The 18344-nt window shown below is 52.3% G+C and overlaps 8 protein-coding genes across 8 annotated transcripts; 4 read left to right on the top strand and 4 right to left on the bottom strand.

Moving 5' to 3' along the window:
• The first annotated feature begins 47 nt into the window (after positions 1-47).
• COCSADRAFT_242327 (uncharacterized protein) lies at positions 48-1128 on the top strand. The gene is made up of 3 exons (XM_007705569.1): positions 48-205; positions 265-1045; positions 1099-1128. The coding sequence occupies exons 1-2, from the start codon at positions 176-178 to the stop codon at positions 970-972; spliced, it is 738 nt and encodes a 245-aa protein (XP_007703759.1). The 5' UTR covers positions 48-175; the 3' UTR covers positions 973-1045; positions 1099-1128.
• A 102-nt stretch (positions 1129-1230) lies between these two features.
• On the top strand, positions 1231-3780 carry COCSADRAFT_163726 (uncharacterized protein; the record flags this gene model as incomplete). The annotated part of the gene is made up of 6 exons (XM_007705568.1): positions 1231-2395; positions 2447-2673; positions 2733-2919; positions 2965-3019; positions 3066-3108; positions 3166-3780. The coding sequence occupies 6 exons, from the start codon at positions 1231-1233 to the stop codon at positions 3778-3780; spliced, it is 2292 nt and encodes a 763-aa protein (XP_007703758.1).
• On the bottom strand, positions 3766-4816 carry COCSADRAFT_40027 (uncharacterized protein). Its single transcript, XM_007705401.1, has one exon. It carries the CDS (start codon positions 4751-4753, stop codon positions 4049-4051), a length of 705 nt encoding a protein of 234 aa, XP_007703591.1. The 5' UTR covers positions 4754-4816; the 3' UTR covers positions 3766-4048.
• A 1091-nt stretch (positions 4817-5907) lies between these two features.
• COCSADRAFT_193093 (uncharacterized protein) lies at positions 5908-7816 on the bottom strand. Its single transcript, XM_007705567.1, has 4 exons — positions 7440-7816; positions 7027-7389; positions 6169-6972; positions 5908-6102 (listed from the first exon to the last, which is right to left on the bottom strand). Exons 1-4 carry the CDS (start codon positions 7743-7745, stop codon positions 5998-6000), a joined length of 1578 nt encoding a protein of 525 aa, XP_007703757.1. The 5' UTR covers positions 7746-7816; the 3' UTR covers positions 5908-5997.
• A 1123-nt stretch (positions 7817-8939) lies between these two features.
• Positions 8940-9579, bottom strand: COCSADRAFT_242282 (uncharacterized protein). Its single transcript, XM_007705566.1, has one exon. It carries the CDS (start codon positions 9367-9369, stop codon positions 9067-9069), a length of 303 nt encoding a protein of 100 aa, XP_007703756.1. The 5' UTR covers positions 9370-9579; the 3' UTR covers positions 8940-9066.
• Positions 9580-10752: 1173 nt separating this feature from the next.
• COCSADRAFT_193092 (uncharacterized protein) lies at positions 10753-12215 on the bottom strand (the record flags this gene model as incomplete). The annotated part of the gene is made up of 4 exons (XM_007705565.1): positions 10753-11399; positions 11678-11942; positions 12002-12078; positions 12135-12215. The coding sequence occupies 4 exons, from the start codon at positions 12213-12215 to the stop codon at positions 11172-11174; spliced, it is 651 nt and encodes a 216-aa protein (XP_007703755.1). The 3' UTR covers positions 10753-11171.
• Positions 12216-13341: 1126 nt separating this feature from the next.
• COCSADRAFT_242254 (uncharacterized protein) lies at positions 13342-14712 on the top strand. The gene has a single exon (XM_007705564.1). It carries the CDS (start codon positions 13504-13506, stop codon positions 14614-14616), a length of 1113 nt encoding a protein of 370 aa, XP_007703754.1. The 5' UTR covers positions 13342-13503; the 3' UTR covers positions 14617-14712.
• Positions 14713-15967: 1255 nt separating this feature from the next.
• Positions 15968-18321, top strand: COCSADRAFT_202655 (uncharacterized protein). The gene is made up of 2 exons (XM_007705563.1): positions 15968-16076; positions 16180-18321. Exons 1-2 carry the CDS (start codon positions 16056-16058, stop codon positions 17980-17982), a joined length of 1824 nt encoding a protein of 607 aa, XP_007703753.1. The 5' UTR covers positions 15968-16055; the 3' UTR covers positions 17983-18321.
• Positions 18322-18344: the final 23 nt, after the last annotated feature.

Below are 18344 nucleotides of genomic sequence, written 5' to 3'. Positions count from 1 at the left end.
GAGGCGTTTGTCTACCCGCCCTGGCTGGCAGCGCACTTGCTCCCGCCGGGAAGCCGCCAAAGCCCCGGGTCACGCCCATCATTACCAACGCCTTGGCTCCCTCGAGACACACCGAGTTTTGGCCATGGGATCGCCGAAGCCGTTGCTTTTATGCACCGCCTGAGCCTCGTTAACCATGTCCAGTCGTAGCGTCGTCGCCCGCAATGTCCGCCTGAGCACCCACCTGACCTGCACACGGTCGAGACTCACCATACCACAGAACAGACTCGTCGACCCTCTGCAGAGCCACAGCGAACAAAGGTCCAATCCACCTGTGCGCCCGCAGTGGGCCGGAGCTGCGTATGCCCCGGATATACTTGCCCCTTTGGGCCTGGCCCGCTGGTTCAATTGGATGTTCACTACTCCAACGACATTGCAGCAGGGGGAGCCCTACAGCAACCTCGTCTCCAACCACACATCTCCCCTCATGCTCCACGCTCCACGCTCGTCACCTTCCCAGTCACTCTCCTCATACGATCCCAGCTAACAATACTCCGAGGTGTATCCATGGATACCGTACCATTGTTGCCGTCGCTGCTGCTACTACTACTACTACTACTACTACTACTACTACTACTACTACTGCTGCTGCTGCTGCTGCCACTGCTGGAGCAAGACATGGTTTATGCTGATGCTTTGAAACACTCCCCAAATACTATCCGCGGACCGCATTCCACTGTATTTCACAAAGTTGCACAATGCCTCGTAGAAAATTGCGTTTTTCCAATTGTTGACGTTGCTCATCGCTCTTGCTGGTTTGACTACTCTGTGCGAGATGACTGCAGAAGGAGCAAATACCCCAACGCTCTTGCCTCACCACTTCACGGGCCTGCCCCGCCAATTGCCATAATACCTCATCTCACAATACACATTCTTCTTATGCAACCCTCGGACCATAGCCTCTACTTGTCCAGCAACATATCCCAGCATTGACACTGTCTCGTATGACCTTCTTCCCGTTTTTACTACTGTCAGGTCTCGTATTTACCAATCTAACCCCCTGAAAGTAGGCAGATATGATCTTCTCAGAGATGATTGAATGTCTGCTAAACAAAGCAGGGACTCGAATCCGACACTAGGCAGAGATTACATACCAACCTGCATCTGTATCCTCCACCACATCCGGTTGGTGTCGCGACTCCGTCTGTGTCACCCGAATACGATAACACGCAATTTCTGAGCTGCAACGGCATGATCGGTAGCCCTGCCAGCGAGACCGGTGCATATCCAGCAGTCGCTTCTCGTACAAAGCCCCGAGCTCTATCGGACATTCGTGAAGCAACCGAGTCTACCATTGCTGACACTTTGTTACGCGATATCTTGGTCGAGACTCCTCTCCGCTGCTCATCCCCTACCGGAATGTCACAGGCTTTTCATGACGCGCCAGGACAATGTCACAGCAATGATGTTCGGAATGTGGAGAACGTTGAACTCGAGAGCAGAAACAGCGTCGAAAGCGATGGCTTGAGATACGTTCAACGAGGCAGATTTTCAGAAACACCATCATCACCAAATCTCATAGACTGCAATAACAGAGCCAAGATATCCAGTGTTTCTGCAAGCAACATCCCCCCGCGATCATCTTCAAAATTTCGTGTACGCAGTATTTCCAGGATGCGAAAGACACAGCAAATACCACCCCAGAGCATAATACGAAGCACGACAGCAGAAACACTCAACGTGGTACAAGCAAGGCCCCTATCACATTCTAGAAGCAAGACTAGTATCATCCCTAGTCATGGCCAATCTCAGTCGCCTGCCCGCCTCACTGCCGCACGCTTCAACCCTGTCGCACATGACACCAACAGGCGCATCCCCTCCAAGACGTTCATTCGCCAGTCTTTACCGAAAGAGCTCCTAGAACATCCGGCACACCGCCATCCCCGAATTGAGCTCGGGTTAGATTTATCAGCAGGAGTATTCGTCGGTGGAGGATGTATTGAAGGGACTATCCAAATAGACATTGATGATGCAGAGCGAGTACGTCACAGACGAACTCTAGACATTGCTCAGATATCTATCGATCTTCTTGGAATTGAGGAAGCCAATGGCAATAGGCAGGCTGTGTTCCTGAGCCTGGCTACAGAGCTCATTGACAAAGAGAATCCCCCGCCCCAGAACATGGTGGATACCCAGGAGTCAATTGGCCCAGAAAGTACATTCTGGCATCTTGTACCTTCTACTACCAATCTTGCATTCAGCCTTAGTCTTCCGCTCGATGTTGGACCTCCTCCATTCTATTCAAAGAACGCAAGGATCCGATACTTGCTCTATGCGTGCCTGCTCATCCGGGACCGGAGCAAGCGGCATCTCGTTAGAACCTCTGAAGACATCACTGTACTACCCGTGTATGATCGTATGTCCTCTAACTACGCCTGTCTTTTGGGCGGCTCTGACCACATGACAGCTGAAAAGGCACTGGTTTCACTTCCCAGCCCACTGAATGCCTCTGATGAGTGGATCAGGCCCCGGGATACGACTGTAGAGGTCGTCCGACTCACTGCAGGTATACACCGCCAAGTCTGGGTCAGCGGTACGAACATTTTCGTAGACGTTTATATTGTCAACAATAGCCACAAGACAGTGAAGAAGATTGAGCTTCAGCTAGAGAGAGACATACTTTGCTACAAACATGTTTGTAGCAAGAGTCTGTTCTGTGTCTTCTTGCTGATGCTAATGCGAACTGTGTGCAGGCTGCTGCATCCACTATGGAGAAGTCTGCAGGTCAGGCTCGTATCTTTGACAGCAATGAGCGTACCATATTGAGCAAAGCAACGGTGAAGAATGGCTCGGCTGGCTGGCATGGTGTGGCTGCAGGCCAAACTCACCTCCGCACCTGCGACCTGGAAGTTCCCCGTGGGCATGCTACAGTGAAATGCGGTATGCCATTGCTACTATGACACAAGCAGAACACTAATAGCGCAGGCAAATATTTTGAAGTCCGATATTTCCTCAACGTTATCATCTGCAGCGCACATACGTTAGGATGCACGCATAGCTTTACAGATCAAGCTGACATTGCGTAGAAGACTTGTCACTGTCCAGCTACCGATTGTGCTTATCCACATGGTGCGTCTTCTCATAACGCTTTGTTCTCTTTGCCCTCGATTGACCCTTGTGCCGCAGAACTCTCTCGACGTGGTGCCCAACTCCGTCACTCAAGTGGCTTTGGCGATCGAGGAGAAGCGTACAGCACATCACTCACCCCCACGTCTCAGTCGTCATACCTCTCGATCCGCTCAAGGCCGCGCGTTTGCAGCACCACGCACGGAATCGCTTAAACGCATTCGCGACCGGGACGAGACCATCCAAGAGCTAGGCCGAACCCTTGAACAAAGCCCCCGCAAGTACAATCTCCGTCGCGCAAACTCGAATTTCAACTACCGTACGCTGCCTACAAACACACAGGACAGAACTGTGGGACACGATAAGGCATCAGACCTTCAAGATCGTCTGCGCCGCATTCGGTCCAATGATGTGGTCGGTTCCAAATATCCTGCTACCTTACAAAGAATGCAGTCCACAACGTCAAGGCAAGGTGCAGAGTCGGCGCTTGGCTTTCGGGAAGTTGAGATACATGAAGATACTGAACTTGGGGAGTTGGATTCGAGTGGTGATAGGCTGTTGGGAGCGAGGTTGGACGGAGTCAGCGAGCGCCCATATTGGTTTAGCAAAAGGAATAGTTTTGAAAAGTGGAAGGACGTGGCCAACCTTGGTGTTGGGTGGCTGAAGAGTGGTTGAGATAGGAGAGGGATAGAGGTGGGCAGGTACAACGTTGTTTCTTTCCCATGTATCGCGTGTGATGTTTAGTCATGACTCTTTTATCGTACAATCGTATCCAGTCGTCCTTGTATGTTTCTTCCCCTCCACCCCTATACTCCAACTAAATCATATCGTACAATAGCCTTCTCCACACGTTTTACTTATTAGATACACATAATATCGATACATATAGCTCTTAAACAAACGAGCTAATCACGCTCCCCTCTCGTCCATGCATAATTCAGCTTCAAGCTCGACTCTTACTCAACTCACTCTGCGCCGTAGCCGTCGGACCCCCCTTGACCCTCTCCCCACCCGTAACCTTCTTCTCCCCGACAGTAATATCATGCAGCGCCTGACTAGTAATCGGCTCATTCGCATGACTTTGCGCATGCGCCGTAGGCCCATCCTTAACCGGACGGTTCTGGCCCGTGAGTTTCTTCTCGGCCTCTGTAATTTTGTGCAGCGTCGCTGAATCCAGGGTGCCGGAGTGGGTCGTGTTTGAAGATGTGTTTGCATTTGCAGAGTCGTTGTTGTTGTTGCTGTTAGGGCTGTTGCCAGATGTCAAGGCTGATTGAGCGACGGATGTGGGGCCACCCTTTACGGGCTCATCACTCCCTGTTATACTCTTCTCGCCCATTGTGATGTCGTGGATTATGCTCGCGGTGAGTGTCTGGCCGACGTGTGCTTGGGCTTTTGCGGTTGGACCGTTGGCTACGGGCTTGTCGCTGCCCGTGATTTTCTTTTCGGCGGCGGTGATTTGCGATATGAAGTTTGAGTTGATTTGGAGGGCTTGCTTGGAGGTCAGGGAGAAGGAGCGGGTGCTGTGGTTGCTTAGGTCGTTGGTGGAGATGATGCTTTGGCGCAATGCACATGGTGGTGTAGAGGTGAGCCGCGCGCTTGGGCGGGCGAAGAGGAAGTTGCGGTTTATACGAAGGAATTTAGATGCCATTTTTGGTGGCGGGAGGTGTGATGTGGTGGTGATTTTGGGTTTGTTTTCGACTACTTTTTTTTCTATACAAATGCAAAGAGAGGGAAGCACAAGACATGAGCTCGTCCTTTATGTACCGTGATGGAACTCTGATGTAATGCCCAAAATCCCACAAATAATGCGCTTAGACTCTAGAACAGCATACCCGTGTTTTGTGGGAGAGGTGACGTTACTATGGGTCCCAGAGATGGCATTCTTGTGTTGTTTGCTGTTCATGGCCGTGCTTTTTCCCTAGGCCACTGCAAATTTCTGCATCAATGGCGTTTACATTGCGATGATGATCCTGAGATGCAGGGAGCCGCATCACCGATGGCATTGGCGACAGCGCGATGCGTGCCGATGGTGTGGTGGAGCCATGATGTCAGCATCTTCTGGGGAAGAAGATGATGCGCCTTCCCTGCATGCCTTTTCACCTGCACCCATCGCACATCTTGCGGCCCTTAGATGCAGGCTACTGTTTACTACTTAAGCACGCGTGTGATGACGCCGTATCAGCCTTGGCGTGCAACGGTATTTACTACGTTAACGGGAACCATCTCTATTGGCGTTTAGAGAGACCTACTGCAAGACCACCACAGAGCCAGTGTTGCGTGTATGGATTGGACATTTCGCGGTATATGCCACATAATAGATCCAAAAGGTAACTGTACTGCATAGCACTAGCATGTGGGAGCAAAATAGTTACATGTTTTGTGAGGTTTCTTCTCTTCTTAATAGATGTCAGAAGTCTCGCACTCATTGCACGCGTGTTATAAGATTAACTCACTCTCTACACAACATGCAACAAACATACGTGCATGGCTGTGTGTATTTGAAACAGGATACAGTTTTTTGAGGACTTGTTAATTCAAGTATTGTTACTACTTTTTTGTGTTTACCTGCAACGTCTCGCCGAATCAAGCAGCTTGTTCGGTCTACACTGTCACGATAATTGGACGGTGGACTAGTATTCAGGAGGTAGTTACTGGGATGTCCCTGCCATGATACATCTTTGATATGTAAAGTGCCGATCATGTAATGTTTAACTATCTGAAGTGTAATATTACTAAAAGTACATCATCAAACGAGTCTTCAACAACCAGGTCACGACTGACCAACACATTGATAAGATTAATCAAATAAGCCCATTTAGAATCATCACGCTAGAACGCTTGCACAAAATAAAAACAGTCTGAAAATAGAGACTGTGCCAGTTTCCCAGCACTTTACGGCGAGGACCGTCGAGGCCTGAACCTCGTATCGAAACCCTTTTGAGAGACAAACCACGCATTGTGAGTTTTCCACTCAGAATTCGGGCGTCCAAGCTCAATCTGTCAAACACTCCACGTTAGCACAGTCCCAACTGCGAAAAAGAAGGCACGAAAAGAAGAACTTACCTCAAATCTCCTCAAGAAACTTGGGACAAGCTTGTAAATCTCCAAAAGACTAATGTTCTTGCCAATGCACGTCCTAGCTCCAGCACCAAACTGTAGCATGGTTCCCTTCATCTCTTTGAGTTTCTCGGGAGTGGCCTCGAGCCAGCGTTCTGGCCGGAAAGCCTCAACGTCGAGACCAAAGACTTCAGGTCGGCGGTGCACGACCCAGGCGTTGCAACCGACAATTGTGCCGCCGGGAATAAATTCGCCGTTGATTTGCATGCCCTGTGGTGGAACGATGCGCTCGAGGAGGAGGCCGGGGCCAGGGTGGAGACGGAACGATTCTTGGATGACGGCGTCGAGATAAGGGAGTTTCTGGGTTTCAGACCATGAAACGGTCTTGTCGGGGCGCGATTCGATGATGCCGTCGGCGACAGCGGTGTCAAGTTCTCGCATCAGCTTCGCATAGGCATGGGGGTTCTTGATGAGGAAGTAGAAGACGGAGGAGAGGGAAAGGGCGGTAGTTTCCGAGCCGGCAAAGATCATAGATGTGCATGTGGAGAGGATACGGTTGTCGTCCATGAACTCGTGGTCATGACTAGCCTGCGCAAATTTGGAGAGGAGATCGATACCGCGGGGATTTGCTCTCTCATCGTCTGAGAGACCGAAGCGCTTGATCTTCTCCACCTGGTTGGCACGCTCACTGGAGCGTTTCAGGGCAAAAAGCGTTACTGGATGGACGCGCTTGTCCAGGCCGATGCGTTGAGCAAAGAGCAGGATTGGGTTTCTCCAGAGAAAACGGTCGAGGATGGGCATTTGGCCAATCTAAAGAATGTAAGTACAACGATACATGCGGAGGTCTCTATACTAGCAACTTACTGGTGCGACGTAGTCCAAAAATTGACCCAAGAAGCCAATGATGCCGTCCACATCTTTATTGCCCTCAACGAATCCAAGACGCTTGCTCCATGTCAACTCGCCAATGACGTCAAATGCAAAGTACTGGAGCCATTGACTGAAGTTGCAGCTGGCACCAGGATTGGCGAACAGCTGTTCCGTCCTGTCGAGGAAGTATGTAAGCGTCGAGCTTACGAGAGGCTCATAGTTGACAAGCGAACTCATGGCGAAAGCGTTGTTTACGCATCGGCGGTATTTTGCGTGGAAGTCTTCGTCGGTAGTAGAGAAGAGAGATAGTAGAGGTTTGCCTTTGACCACTGCGCCTTGAACGGGATAGAAATCAGACTGAGCAAAATTAGGTACTGTTCCATAAACTCTTTTTTTTGTTTCCGTACCTTGGTGAATCCCTTATTCAGCCCATAGATGGTCTTGATCGCTTTTGGGTCCGCAAAAGACAACACATTTGGCCCTATCCGTACAATATCTCCATGTTTGCGATGCAGCGCAATAATGTTCCAGTGGTGGTTCCGCGTGTATACGTCCAACACCCTCCACCAATTGGTATATCCAGCAAGCCGAGGCCCAGGATATTTGTTTAGTCCTTTCCAGTACTTGTTGTTGAGTAGAAATGCAAGCGTAGTCGTAGCCAGCACTAACGGCCAATATCGCACGAGCAGCGGAAGGATCTCGTTGACAATCATCTTGTGCAATCCAGTATCAGCGGTGATAGGTGCTGTCGATCCAAGGTCCAGGCATTCACGATGTCCGGAACAAGATAGGCAGAGCACTTTATATATGATTTTCGATATACATGCTTGAATATGCAACCGGCAGCTCGCAATCGGACCTGAGCCGTCATTTCCTAATACAAAGCACCCAGGTGCCGCCAGTTTAGTCTAAGTTACGCATTCGGGTGCTTGTGCGCAGTGGTTTGCATCGGCAGTTGACATGTTTGACGTGAGACGGCGGAAGTGGATCGGTGGCTACAATGGCACGGCTGAGAAGGATCGATAGCGCGGGGAGGGAGGATTCCGGGGTTTTCGCGGGTTAGGGGACATTTATCAACACCAAAATGCGTCTACAAAATCGTACGTCAAGTTACATTTTTTTCATGAGCATCTAGTCATTTCAAGGCGCTCACTCTTTCCGCGGCGCAACTAGGGGGCAGCCTATACACAAAACGCCGTGTATTGTCAGAATCTTAACATATTCTCTCATCGTTACTGGAATTTGGCTCACACTGGCACGGTCATGCTGCACGCGCTCTGTGCTATTCTAGAACTGCCGACGTTGGTTGTCTCAACAGCTAAACCTTGTGCGAAGGATAACGAAAGATTGTGGGCCTTGGAAACGTCGGCAGTTGTATCATAATGTCATAATCGCAACTGCCGGTCTCTTCTTTTAGCCGACTAGGCTGCTCAAGAGCCCCGACGCTCCGTGCTGTCGCACGTGACTTTGTACACTCGCAGATTCGAAAATTGATGTCATACTGTATGTACAACGCCACTTGCAAGATAGCAAAAATCGCTGTGCTACGTGGACGATAAGGAGTAGCATTTGCAGCTGATAGGCCTGGTGTCACGTGTGTCCCCAAATCCAGTTCTAGGCGGTCACAAAATGACGAGGCTGACAACTCAGCGTTTGCCAGTTGTCTCTTATCAACTCGGCAAGGTGCTCCAGACAACGAACTGTCATCTCCACAGCAAACTCATTTGGTTACCTGCAACACTACCACACTACACCGTATCATGCCTCAGTATAACAGCCCTCGTCAGGTGCCACAATATGGGTGACAGCTTACAGGTCAAAGCATTTCTGACAGCTTGTTACTCTTGACATTGCATCTTGAGATCCCTTGCACCAATCACACTTGATATATATCACTGCACAGAAGGAACGAATGTCTTTTTATCTATGGACATACGAAACTCGAACAAAAACATTGCAGTCAGCAAGTAGTTATTTAGCAGCGATCCAACGAGCCATCAATAGACATGGTAAGAAGATTTGAGCACTTCTATATTACATGCTTGCATGTGGTTCGGCCCGAAGTGATCTGAGGATTGACACCAGGTCCGCGTATAGTGACCCAGTTTTCTCTCGCACTTGAAGTAATATCCACACCACATCTTCCCAGTCAGCCGAGACCGAAAGTGCACCATCGGAAACAATACTTCCGTACTCTACACTACTGGGCCACATGGGTATACCAAGTTTACATAAACAAAGCCTAGGGATTTCACAGGGCCTGGCTTTCGGCATAACCGCGCCTCGCAGTACACACTGTCTTATCTTCTGGGACTTGAATTTCAGTAGGCCATGCATGGGCTTGTGAAAAAGCAGTATTGATACACAAAACCCTTGACCCCACAAACGATTCTGGGCCTAGATAGACCGGGAACGAGTACGTATGATAAAACATTAACTAGTGGGGGATGAGTGGGAAACATGAGATCGGCGTGAAACAGCAAATGCTACTGTAGCATCTTAACTCCAAAAAAGGAAATCAAAGTGAGGCCGAAGTCTGCATCTCCGTGGGGGCAATATATGGTTTATGATGAGCGTTTTTGTAAAGGGATATGTCAAGAAAGCCGTCACAGGGGCCGTCGCTTGTTTGTGGATGCCATGTCGGTGCTGAAATCCCGAGATGGAATATAAACCGCATGGACGATACTATCAGGAGGTGGAGACAGTCATCTCTTGGAGAAATAGCTTTGAAGATTTAGCTTGCATTTCTTCCAGTAGTTCAGTGTGCGTAATAAGTGTATACAGAACCACTTGTTTGTGGCGTCCCATGGTACGATACGGCAAAACTTCCCGAATGAGAAATGGCTAACGTTTGCTTATTGAGCGCAAGAAGGAGCTCTTTTAGGGGTACGTCAGCGGCGGCTGCGGATGGTCTAGACGCCATAGTGGAGGTCGAGATGCTCCGACTGTGGAGTGGGAGACTAGTCGAAACAGTGAGGAGTCTGGCGAAGCGCCGACAAAGTTCAACAGTTATGCCGTGCATGCAATGTGCTCAAGAAGGTACGCTAGTGCAGGGAACATGGATAAACTGACGAGCGAAGCCACCGATGAAGAGCAAAGGTGACCCTTTTTCAGTGCCTGAGACTCCACCGATCAGCCTTATATGTATACCAGTAAACATGTGTGTGTAGACAAGTGTGACGGTCGAGGGACAGTTTGAGGGGTCAGGGTGCCGACAGCCACTAGGGGCCTATCCGATATCCCCGATCGTGGTGTTCTCAAAGGTGATATGCTAAGATGTGCGGGTGAGGAGTTGGTGTGGTGGATCCCAGAGATGCGGTAGCCCAAGCTCTCCGTCAAAGGATGCTAGGGAGCGGCTGGTGTCCAAGTCCCCCGCCTGCAATCTATCCAGGAAGGGATGGGTAATGGACAGCCACCAACTCGGGGCAGACCCCTTATACAGAGTGTAGTGTGGGTGGCCCATGTTCCGTTCTCTTTCAGTGACATCTGTTTTGAGACAACTATACGCGAGTGCATTAATACCTCGCTGGCAAGGTTGAGCTCAGGGTGTATCGATGTTCCTAAACAAGGCGGGACAAGCCAAGTGTAAGTCGTAGATCTATCCCGCTTACCACTGAGGAAAGTAAGACAGTGGCACTATGCTAAAAGTGAATGTTGGAGACAGGGGCTTGGGCAACTATGGCGGGTGGCCAGGTGCAGCTGGCGTAACGTCAATACGGTGGTGATAGCAACCCGTCTCTAGAGAGAGACCGTTGGGTTGGCAGTCACAATGGCTTGCGGTGCACCTGCATTACTGCCCACCACGACTTGAGGATGGACAAGGGGAAAGCTGGGGGGTATTGGACTAGAGATACAAGGTTGCAGCGCGGGAAAGGATTTGGGGTAGGAGAAGTTTGGTAGCGCTCGAGATGAGAGGGCAGCGCCGCGCAAGTGCGGTCAAAACAAGACGGGCTAGATTATTTTTCTTGTTGCAAGTGCAGGTTTGCTTGCCATGAGTGAGTCATCGGGCTCTGTCACGATAGCTACATGGATGGAGCCCATGGCGGGCGGTGCCCTGCCAGCGTGTAGCGAAACGCGGCCGGATGGAGGAAATGTTTGCATCAACAGTCATAGGATATGACGATTCTGCATCGTGAGCGTCATGTTGTGCGTAGGTGGGTGCGAGGACAGGCCCTGGGTGAGGGACGAGGGACAGGCAATGGATGAGTCGTGGGGGCTCGGAAGGAGAAAGCCGGTTGTGGTCGACTCAGTGGGGCGGCTAGCTTGGCAGAACCCTGTCGAGCTGAAAATGCGTGAGCATGAGCATGAGCATGAGCATGAGCATGAGCATGAGCATGAGCATGAGCATGAGCATGAGCGTCGGGTGTCTAGTGTAGTAGAGTCAGACGGTCGGAACATTGCCGTTGCGACTAGGGAGCACTCTACGCCTAGAGGGGCATACTGGATGCGCATACTACAGCAAAACATCATTGTCCATGTGGGGTAGGCCGCAACGCCGGTCACCTGTGGGTTTTGCCCCCCGGATATTCGTTTGCCTGGGAGGCGCAGTCGACAGGTCTGAAACATGGTACATGTACGGTAGGTTGGGTGCTATCGATAAGACCGTCGCGCTGGGACAGGACAGAGACGACGACTAGGAGCATACTGGTCCATATCGGACATGCCGGGCACTTGCGTAATGCTCCTCACCATGCTTCACTTGATCGCCCTCCCTCTCCAATCGCGCCGACGAGGACGTTACGGACGTCCAGCGACGAAACCCATCTCCTGTGCCCTGCATGCTCCGCTCCGCAGAGAGGCGAACCTTTTCTTTTAGACGGACGGTAGTATGTATGTAGTACATGGGCCGGCTGGTCGGGCAGGGCGAATTATAGCCGGCATTGCCAGTTTTTGCAAGCAAAAAAAAGATACTGTGGAGAAGGGTACCGTCCCATGTGCACTGTACTCGACTGTAAATCTCACACATTACGGTACTTCGGACATGTGCGAGAGCGTCGGCGGTGCCGCCAGCAGTCGACCGTCACCGCCTTGCACCGCCTGCCCTGCCTGCACCGCCGCAACAGCGCATCATGTGCTCCGGCCACATGAGTGAAGTGGCGCACCGCATCACCGCCCGGTCCTGGCCGCATTGCCAGCAGCAGCATCACCGGCAGCAGCAGAAGCATCGTCAGTGCCAGCGTCATGAGGTGCTTAGGGTCGTGCCATGGTTGCCCACGGCCCAAGATGGCATGCAGCCTCTTCCTGCTTCAGCAGCCGCCGGAGCTACTCGACAATGCTACTCTCTGCTCTGCTAAGCTTCTGGGCCGTGTCTGCAAGAGTCGGCGCACATGATCGCGGGTTTCTCGGTAGACTAACCCTGCCTACCCCCCTGTCCGACCCGCTGATTGGGCTGAGTGTTTGCAGCCCATTTTTAGGCTCAAGCAACGTCAACCTGTAGACGGCCCAAGACTACCTCGACTACACCCACTTGCAAGACTCTGCCAGCAACACACCCCTTGACAAGCGCAGAAGCCTTCACCCATCCCTCGCACACCCCGGCCCCCCGAAAAGGGCATCAAAGCCGCTGCGGTCCCCTCTCCATCTGGACGCCCAGGGAAGGCTTCTGGAATCCGTGTCATGTTGCAACACCACATGCTCGACAGTAAGCCCAGTCGCAGGCTTCACTTTTTTTTCTTCGCCAGCTCCGCCAACGGCGTTTAGTCCACCCCGTTCAAGTGCTGGTGCTGGTGCTGCCATTCACGGCCACTTGTTACGGCCGGCCCCCGTGAGCTCTTGTGCGTCTCGTCGAGCCATGGCTTTGCCTGCTTGCTGCGTATGTACATGGCTTCAGCTGCCATGGTCGACGAGCCAGTAATGCTCTCGGCCATACTCGTACACTAACTTTGCTACTTCCACTCGAGAGGCTGATCAAGCGCCTCGTTGCTTCTCATCTCCGACCATGCATGTCAAAATCGTCATTTGCACATTGTGCCCGCCATGAGCAGCCCGTCGCAATCTTCGTCCACGCCTATCCACGTGTGCACAACGCTTTCGCCGTGCCCGTCGGTCAGCTTAGATCCGACTAAACCTGCAGCCTGCATATTTTCGCCATATGCACGTTTAGACAAGCTAAAATGCGCTGCGCAGGCAAACGGGGCAGTGTGCATGAAATCCTTGCCGAGTGTGTGGCCACGCCGAGCGGCCCATGATCGTCGCTTGTAAGCTCTTAAGAGATGGCACCCACCACCACCACTAGCCTTTCTTCACCCTCCGCCTCCCACCTCGCCTTCCCCCCTCCTCATTCGCCCGCTCTTCCCTGTCTCTCCATCTCAATCAAAGGCGCCTCAGCAATCACCACATCCGCCCAGAGACATCTTTTTTCTCTTTACAATCTCTTTTGTTTCTTTCCTTTAAATCGTTTGAATCCGTCCCATCTAATATCGCAATCCGTCTCGCACCTACCACCCTGAAACACACATACCCAAGGCCACTATGCCGATCTCGTTACTACCCGCTTCGGCTGCGGCCTTTGCGCCCCGTTCCAACGTCAACGTTGTTTTGGCCTCAAAAGCCGAGCCATGGTTAACACAAACGTTGAAGAGAGTCAACCGGGTCAAGCGGCCGTTGAACAGCGTACAACAACACACGCGCTGCCTGACCGAGACACTATCCGGCCCAAATGCCATCTGGTCGCTTTGCTCCATCATGGTACCAAAGGCCCCCGACTCGGAACTGCGCAAGGACTCGAACCCGCTCGTCGAGGCCCTGTTCAACTACCAAATCATCCACATTGAGGCCTATGTCGTACACGTCGACATGGTTTCACAACATGAGGTTGCATTCAAGCTTACACAGGAGACCATTGATGCGTTGATTGAGTACCACAAGGACATCTACTCGGTTGATGTCTCCGCCAGCACCTGGGAGTGGGCTGAGAAGGAGCAGCAGTTGAAGAAGCTTCAGGATGGATTTGTCCAGGCCGTAAACCGTTACGTATTCCGCACTGGTGTCAAGGCTCTGGAAGGTCTGGAGGAAGAAGGCGCGGGAGAACTACTCGAGGGACGAGGTGAGGACGTCAAGAGCGCCATCATGGGGTTGTTCCTCCCCCTTCTTCCCCCTCCTCCCAGGATCGTCGATGTCGTCCGACCCGCACCCCTCCTCCCAAGCTCGACTGCCTCAGCCAACTGGTGGGTGCCAACACAACAGATGCATCCGTCGCACTCTGCCCCAGTCGATGCCTGGAGGGTGGTTCCTTCGACCCCCAGCCCTACCATTGCTACCTGCGGTGAAACCGGACCTTCGTTCTGGAGCACCATGGGAACCATGGGCTTCGAGGCCATTCAGCTTCCATCGCCGACTCCTTCCTTCAGCCAGCCATACAACTCGACGAGCCCCTACGCACAAAGTACCAGCCCATATGCGCCAAGCACCAGCCCGTACACATCGAGTTCGTATTACAGCCCGCCCCCGGCATCGGCACCAATCCCAGCCCTTCCTCTGCCCAGTGTCTTGGCCCAGCAATGTGGTTCAAGCGCCGTCCACGGAGGATTCGGTGGTTTTGGATGGGATACTGGATTTGCACCACAGTACGCAGCCTTCACATAATTTGGAAGGCGCTTGTGCTGTGGTACATGTATCTGATCTCTGTCGATGGCGGGAACCGCGGACCGGCCAGTCCCCCAGATTTTCCCTTCATACGCTGGTTGCCAGTGCACCAACCTTGCGACACCCGACACGAGACGAAAGCAATATTCATGACATGATGCTAAACAAGCAGACATCATTACCAAACCAGCATGGGACGGCGTTTTTCATCGATTTTTAGCGAGCGTCATTTTCTCCTCTCTTCTCGTACATGTTCTCTTTTGATACCTGATTTTCTTGATTTGTCGAGTGCTTTTCTCCTTTTTTTTAGCGAGCGATTTCTCTTTTGTTTCTTCATTGCACAACACGGCCGGACCAGGTCTTTTCTTTACTGAATACAGCATCTCTGGGAGGTATGCATGTCGGGCATTTTAACGGAAGACGGTAAACACAGCCTCACGGCTCACGAGGTCAGGCACACTCGCATTGTTTTTTTGTTTTCTTGTTTTTAATGTCGTTTTCCTCCTGGACGGGCGCGCCATCTCTTCGTTGAGCCAGTGGCATGCCATGACTCTTACGATTTGACGCGATCAACGTTCACGAACCTGCCTACTCGGACTGGCATTGAGTGTCAGCTGGACATGCCGAGGGGCGACGACAAAAGTTATACATGCATCTGCGATGCCGCTGTAATAGCTCGTCTCTGTTTGCTAAAGGGAGACTGGGTCGGAAATGGGGAAGCAGTTGGGCAGGGGTCGAGACAGGAGTACGTCTGTGGCGTCACTGACTCTAGGGAAGTGGTCCTCTGCTTGCGGAGCAAACGCTTTCTGATGTACCCTTTGCACTTTTGCTGATCTCAACCGACGCGGGAACCTGGATGTACAGAGACTTGTGGGGTTCATCTCCTACGCTCCAAGGCCAGTCTTTGGAGAAAGCACGCTGCCTGGTTGATCTGGGCGGGTGTGAAACAGATGCTGGACAGAAGCAAGCTTCTCACTTAGCCTTCTCTACCTAATTACAAAAAAAAACGAACCTTGAAATCCAATACAAAAAAAGATTCTTCAGATACAAAGTTTGCCCATGACATGTGCTAAGAGCAGCAAGTGAAGTTGAAAAAGAGTCAAGAGGCGAGGATTGTCGATCATGTCGTGACCAGGGCTTCGGGTCAACGGCCCCAGGGCGATGGCTGTGCCGCAATGAAGGATTGGGCCGATGAGTGGTGCCAGACGGTAGGTTATCGGGCGGGAGTGGTGCTACGGTCGCGATGAGGCCGAGAGCAAGGCGAGGATTGCTTTTGCGACCCGTCGCAGCCAGCACGCCTCTAGCCTGTTGTCTGACGGCCGTGGTCTCCTCTTGGGACACATGAGTTCCGCCGGGGCCACGCCTCTCTTAATGTCGAAACGTCGTGTCTGCATTCCACAGCCCCGTCGCGCAATGCCCGCCGCGCCCGCTTCGTCATAATGCCGCCCGCCAATTCGCCTGTAAGCATGCCCGTGTGTCCGCGACACGGCCGATGTGACCGACACTGCACATCACGACACGAGCGTGGATGACGGACTGACTGACGGAACGCCCACTATATAGGACCCCGAACCCACCTTCATCTCGGCCCTGCGCGACCTCGAGAGCCCTGTCAACGACGACGTCCTTAATCTTGCCGCAACACTGGGCACCCAGCCTGGCGACGACGGTGACGGCGACGGTGACGACACCGGCGACAACCATCACGACAACGCCAATCCCATCCACGACGCCGACGCCCTGGAACGCGCCCACCTGCACTATCTGCGCGTCGCCCACGAGCACGACCAGGTGCGTCTCGAACGGTCTCGCGAGCGTCTGCGCCTGCTGGAGCGGCAACGAGACGAGTTGGAGCAGCGGGACAGGCTGCGGCGAGTGATGAGTCGCCTCAGCCGGTTGAGCGACAACAACTATGGCGACCGTGTCCCTAGCCAGAACAGCCTGTACGACTGGTCGCCTGCAAATGAGGCCACCGCCACCGAGAGCTCCCTCCGCTCCACAGCCATTCTGCAGTCAGCCGGCGTGCGCAGACACCCACGCTTCTCTGCCCGCACCAGGGAAGCCGCTTCCACAGAGGCCCCATCACGCCATACCTCGCACCGTACTCTCAGGGAGATGCTTGCCGCCAGAGCCAGCCTGCACAGCGATTCAATCGAGCGACACCGCGAAGCCACCGCCCGCCATATGTCCATGCAGCGACTATCAGACGGCCGCTCGTCGCCCATGCTCGAGCAGACGGTCAAGTACCTGTCGCGGATACGCCACTCGAGCAACCCCGACGAGAGCCTGGAATATGCCCGAGACGCCGGCTTCCTGACGAAGGACTACTTTTGCCTGCAGCACGCCGACTTTGTTGCCGATACTTTTACAATACCGCGTCCGACCGAGACGTCCTGGCTGGTCCCCGGCGCCGTCTTATCGGGCTGCCAACATGCAACCACCATGCCCCCTAGCGTTTCTGTCACATCCCGGCACTCTGGGCTCCCTCCACCTATCCGCCCGTGGATATGGACTCCGTCCGAAGCGTCTACGAGCCGCAGCTCACATTCATCCGAAACACAGCCCCAGCAAGACCAGTGGCCTGTCAAGGTCACAATACATGACGTCGATTGGGACGCCATGTCCCTCTCCGCAACTATGGAGGCATACAACGTGCCCTCGCACCCACACCCGCATTCGCATTCCATCCTCCCCACCAACGGTAGTGCGCCACCCGTCACGCGCACATCCTCCATCACCACATATCTCGAAGGCGAAATCCTCGACTTCAACAACCATACCCTCCTCACCGAATCCTTCAAATCCAGCGCTGCAAACGACGCAACCTACTGGCGCAAGCTGCCGCCTTTCCAAAAGATGAGCGACGAAGACGTCATCAGGGCATTGACGAGCAAGAAATGGCTTGCCGAAGTCCTGAGCCAGGAATGGATACTGATGCGTTGGAAGGAACGTTGTTTTGTCAAAAGTCTGAATCGCAGTACACCGAATTTCGTAGTAACACCCCCTTCTACAACCACACCTTCCTTCTCAGATGGCTCAGCATCAAATTCCTGGTCTACTACTGCCCACATCTCTCAAGTCCAGCCCTCGCCCTACCGCATCGTGCGTAATGCACAAACCGGTCGCCCCGAGGTCGAAATTACCCCCCAACCACTCTTCAACTCTTCACCCACCAACGATACCGAACACGCTACCTTTGACGATTCAGGTTGCGGTCTTACTATAAGCGGATTTTACTACGTTGCTCTGGATCGGATGAATGGTAAACTGGAAGGATTGTATTATGATCCACAGAGTAGCCCGTATCAGTGTTTGAAATTGGATAGCGTGAAGGGTGGGTTGAGGAGTGCGTGGGGGTTCAGGTAGTGAGGGCAAATGCTTAAGTATGAGTGCTATACAAGGTAGGAGTCTGTTTGGCGCAAGTGAGGATGTGCTTTAAAATGGTATCATCCCTATTTTTTGCATTGCCTTGGGAGTTTTGGAGTCTTTGGAGAATCTCAGGATTGGGATGGAGAATACGCTGTCATGGCACCATGGCTCCTCGAGGCTTATCATTTCTTTGTTCATTTCCTTGATTGGATCCGAAGGAAAAGGGAAACATGGCAAATACCACCTGCAATTTACATATATCTTATGAAGTACATCAAGTTACTAGTTTACTCTTATGTCAAAACAGACTTGCATATGATGAGTCCTTGGATAGCCTCGAGTACCCTTCATTACCCAAC

Source organism: Bipolaris sorokiniana (genome assembly GCF_000338995.1).
Source record: "Bipolaris sorokiniana ND90Pr unplaced genomic scaffold COCSAscaffold_14, whole genome shotgun sequence".
In the NCBI taxonomy this organism is placed as follows: Eukaryota; Fungi; Ascomycota; class Dothideomycetes; order Pleosporales; family Pleosporaceae; genus Bipolaris; species Bipolaris sorokiniana.
This window is presented reverse-complemented; position numbering and strand designations above follow the sequence as displayed.

What these genes read in the sequence shown, in the direction of transcription:
- COCSADRAFT_242327 (XM_007705569.1), top strand. Translation starts at nt 176, where the DNA reads ATGTCCAGTCGTAGCGTCGTCGCCCGCAAT. An exon ending in GTAGCGTCGTCGCCCGCAAT is followed by an intron (nt 206 to 264) that starts GTCCGCCTGAGC and finishes ACCACAGAACAG; the next exon opens with ACTCGTCGACCCTCTGCAGA.
- COCSADRAFT_40027 (XM_007705401.1), bottom strand. Translation starts at nt 4,753, where the DNA reads ATGGCATCTAAATTCCTTCGTATAAACCGCAACTTCCTCTTCGCCCGC.
- COCSADRAFT_193093 (XM_007705567.1), bottom strand. Translation starts at nt 7,745, where the DNA reads ATGATTGTCAACGAGATCCTTCCGCTGCTCGTGCGATATTGGCCGTTA. An exon ending in TTTTGGACTACGTCGCACCA is followed by an intron (nt 6,973 to 7,026) that starts GTAAGTTGCTAG and finishes TACATTCTTTAG; the next exon opens with ATTGGCCAAATGCCCATCCT. An exon ending in GTTTCTTGAGGAGATTTGAG is followed by an intron (nt 6,103 to 6,168) that starts GTAAGTTCTTCT and finishes AGTGTTTGACAG; the next exon opens with ATTGAGCTTGGACGCCCGAA.
- COCSADRAFT_242282 (XM_007705566.1), bottom strand. Translation starts at nt 9,369, where the DNA reads ATGCATGGCCTACTGAAATTCAAGTCCCAGAAGATAAGACAGTGTGTA.
- COCSADRAFT_242254 (XM_007705564.1), top strand. Translation starts at nt 13,504, where the DNA reads ATGCCGATCTCGTTACTACCCGCTTCGGCTGCGGCCTTTGCGCCCCGT.
- COCSADRAFT_202655 (XM_007705563.1), top strand. Translation starts at nt 16,056, where the DNA reads ATGCCGCCCGCCAATTCGCCT. An exon ending in TGCCGCCCGCCAATTCGCCT is followed by an intron (nt 16,077 to 16,179) that starts GTAAGCATGCCC and finishes CCCACTATATAG; the next exon opens with GACCCCGAACCCACCTTCAT.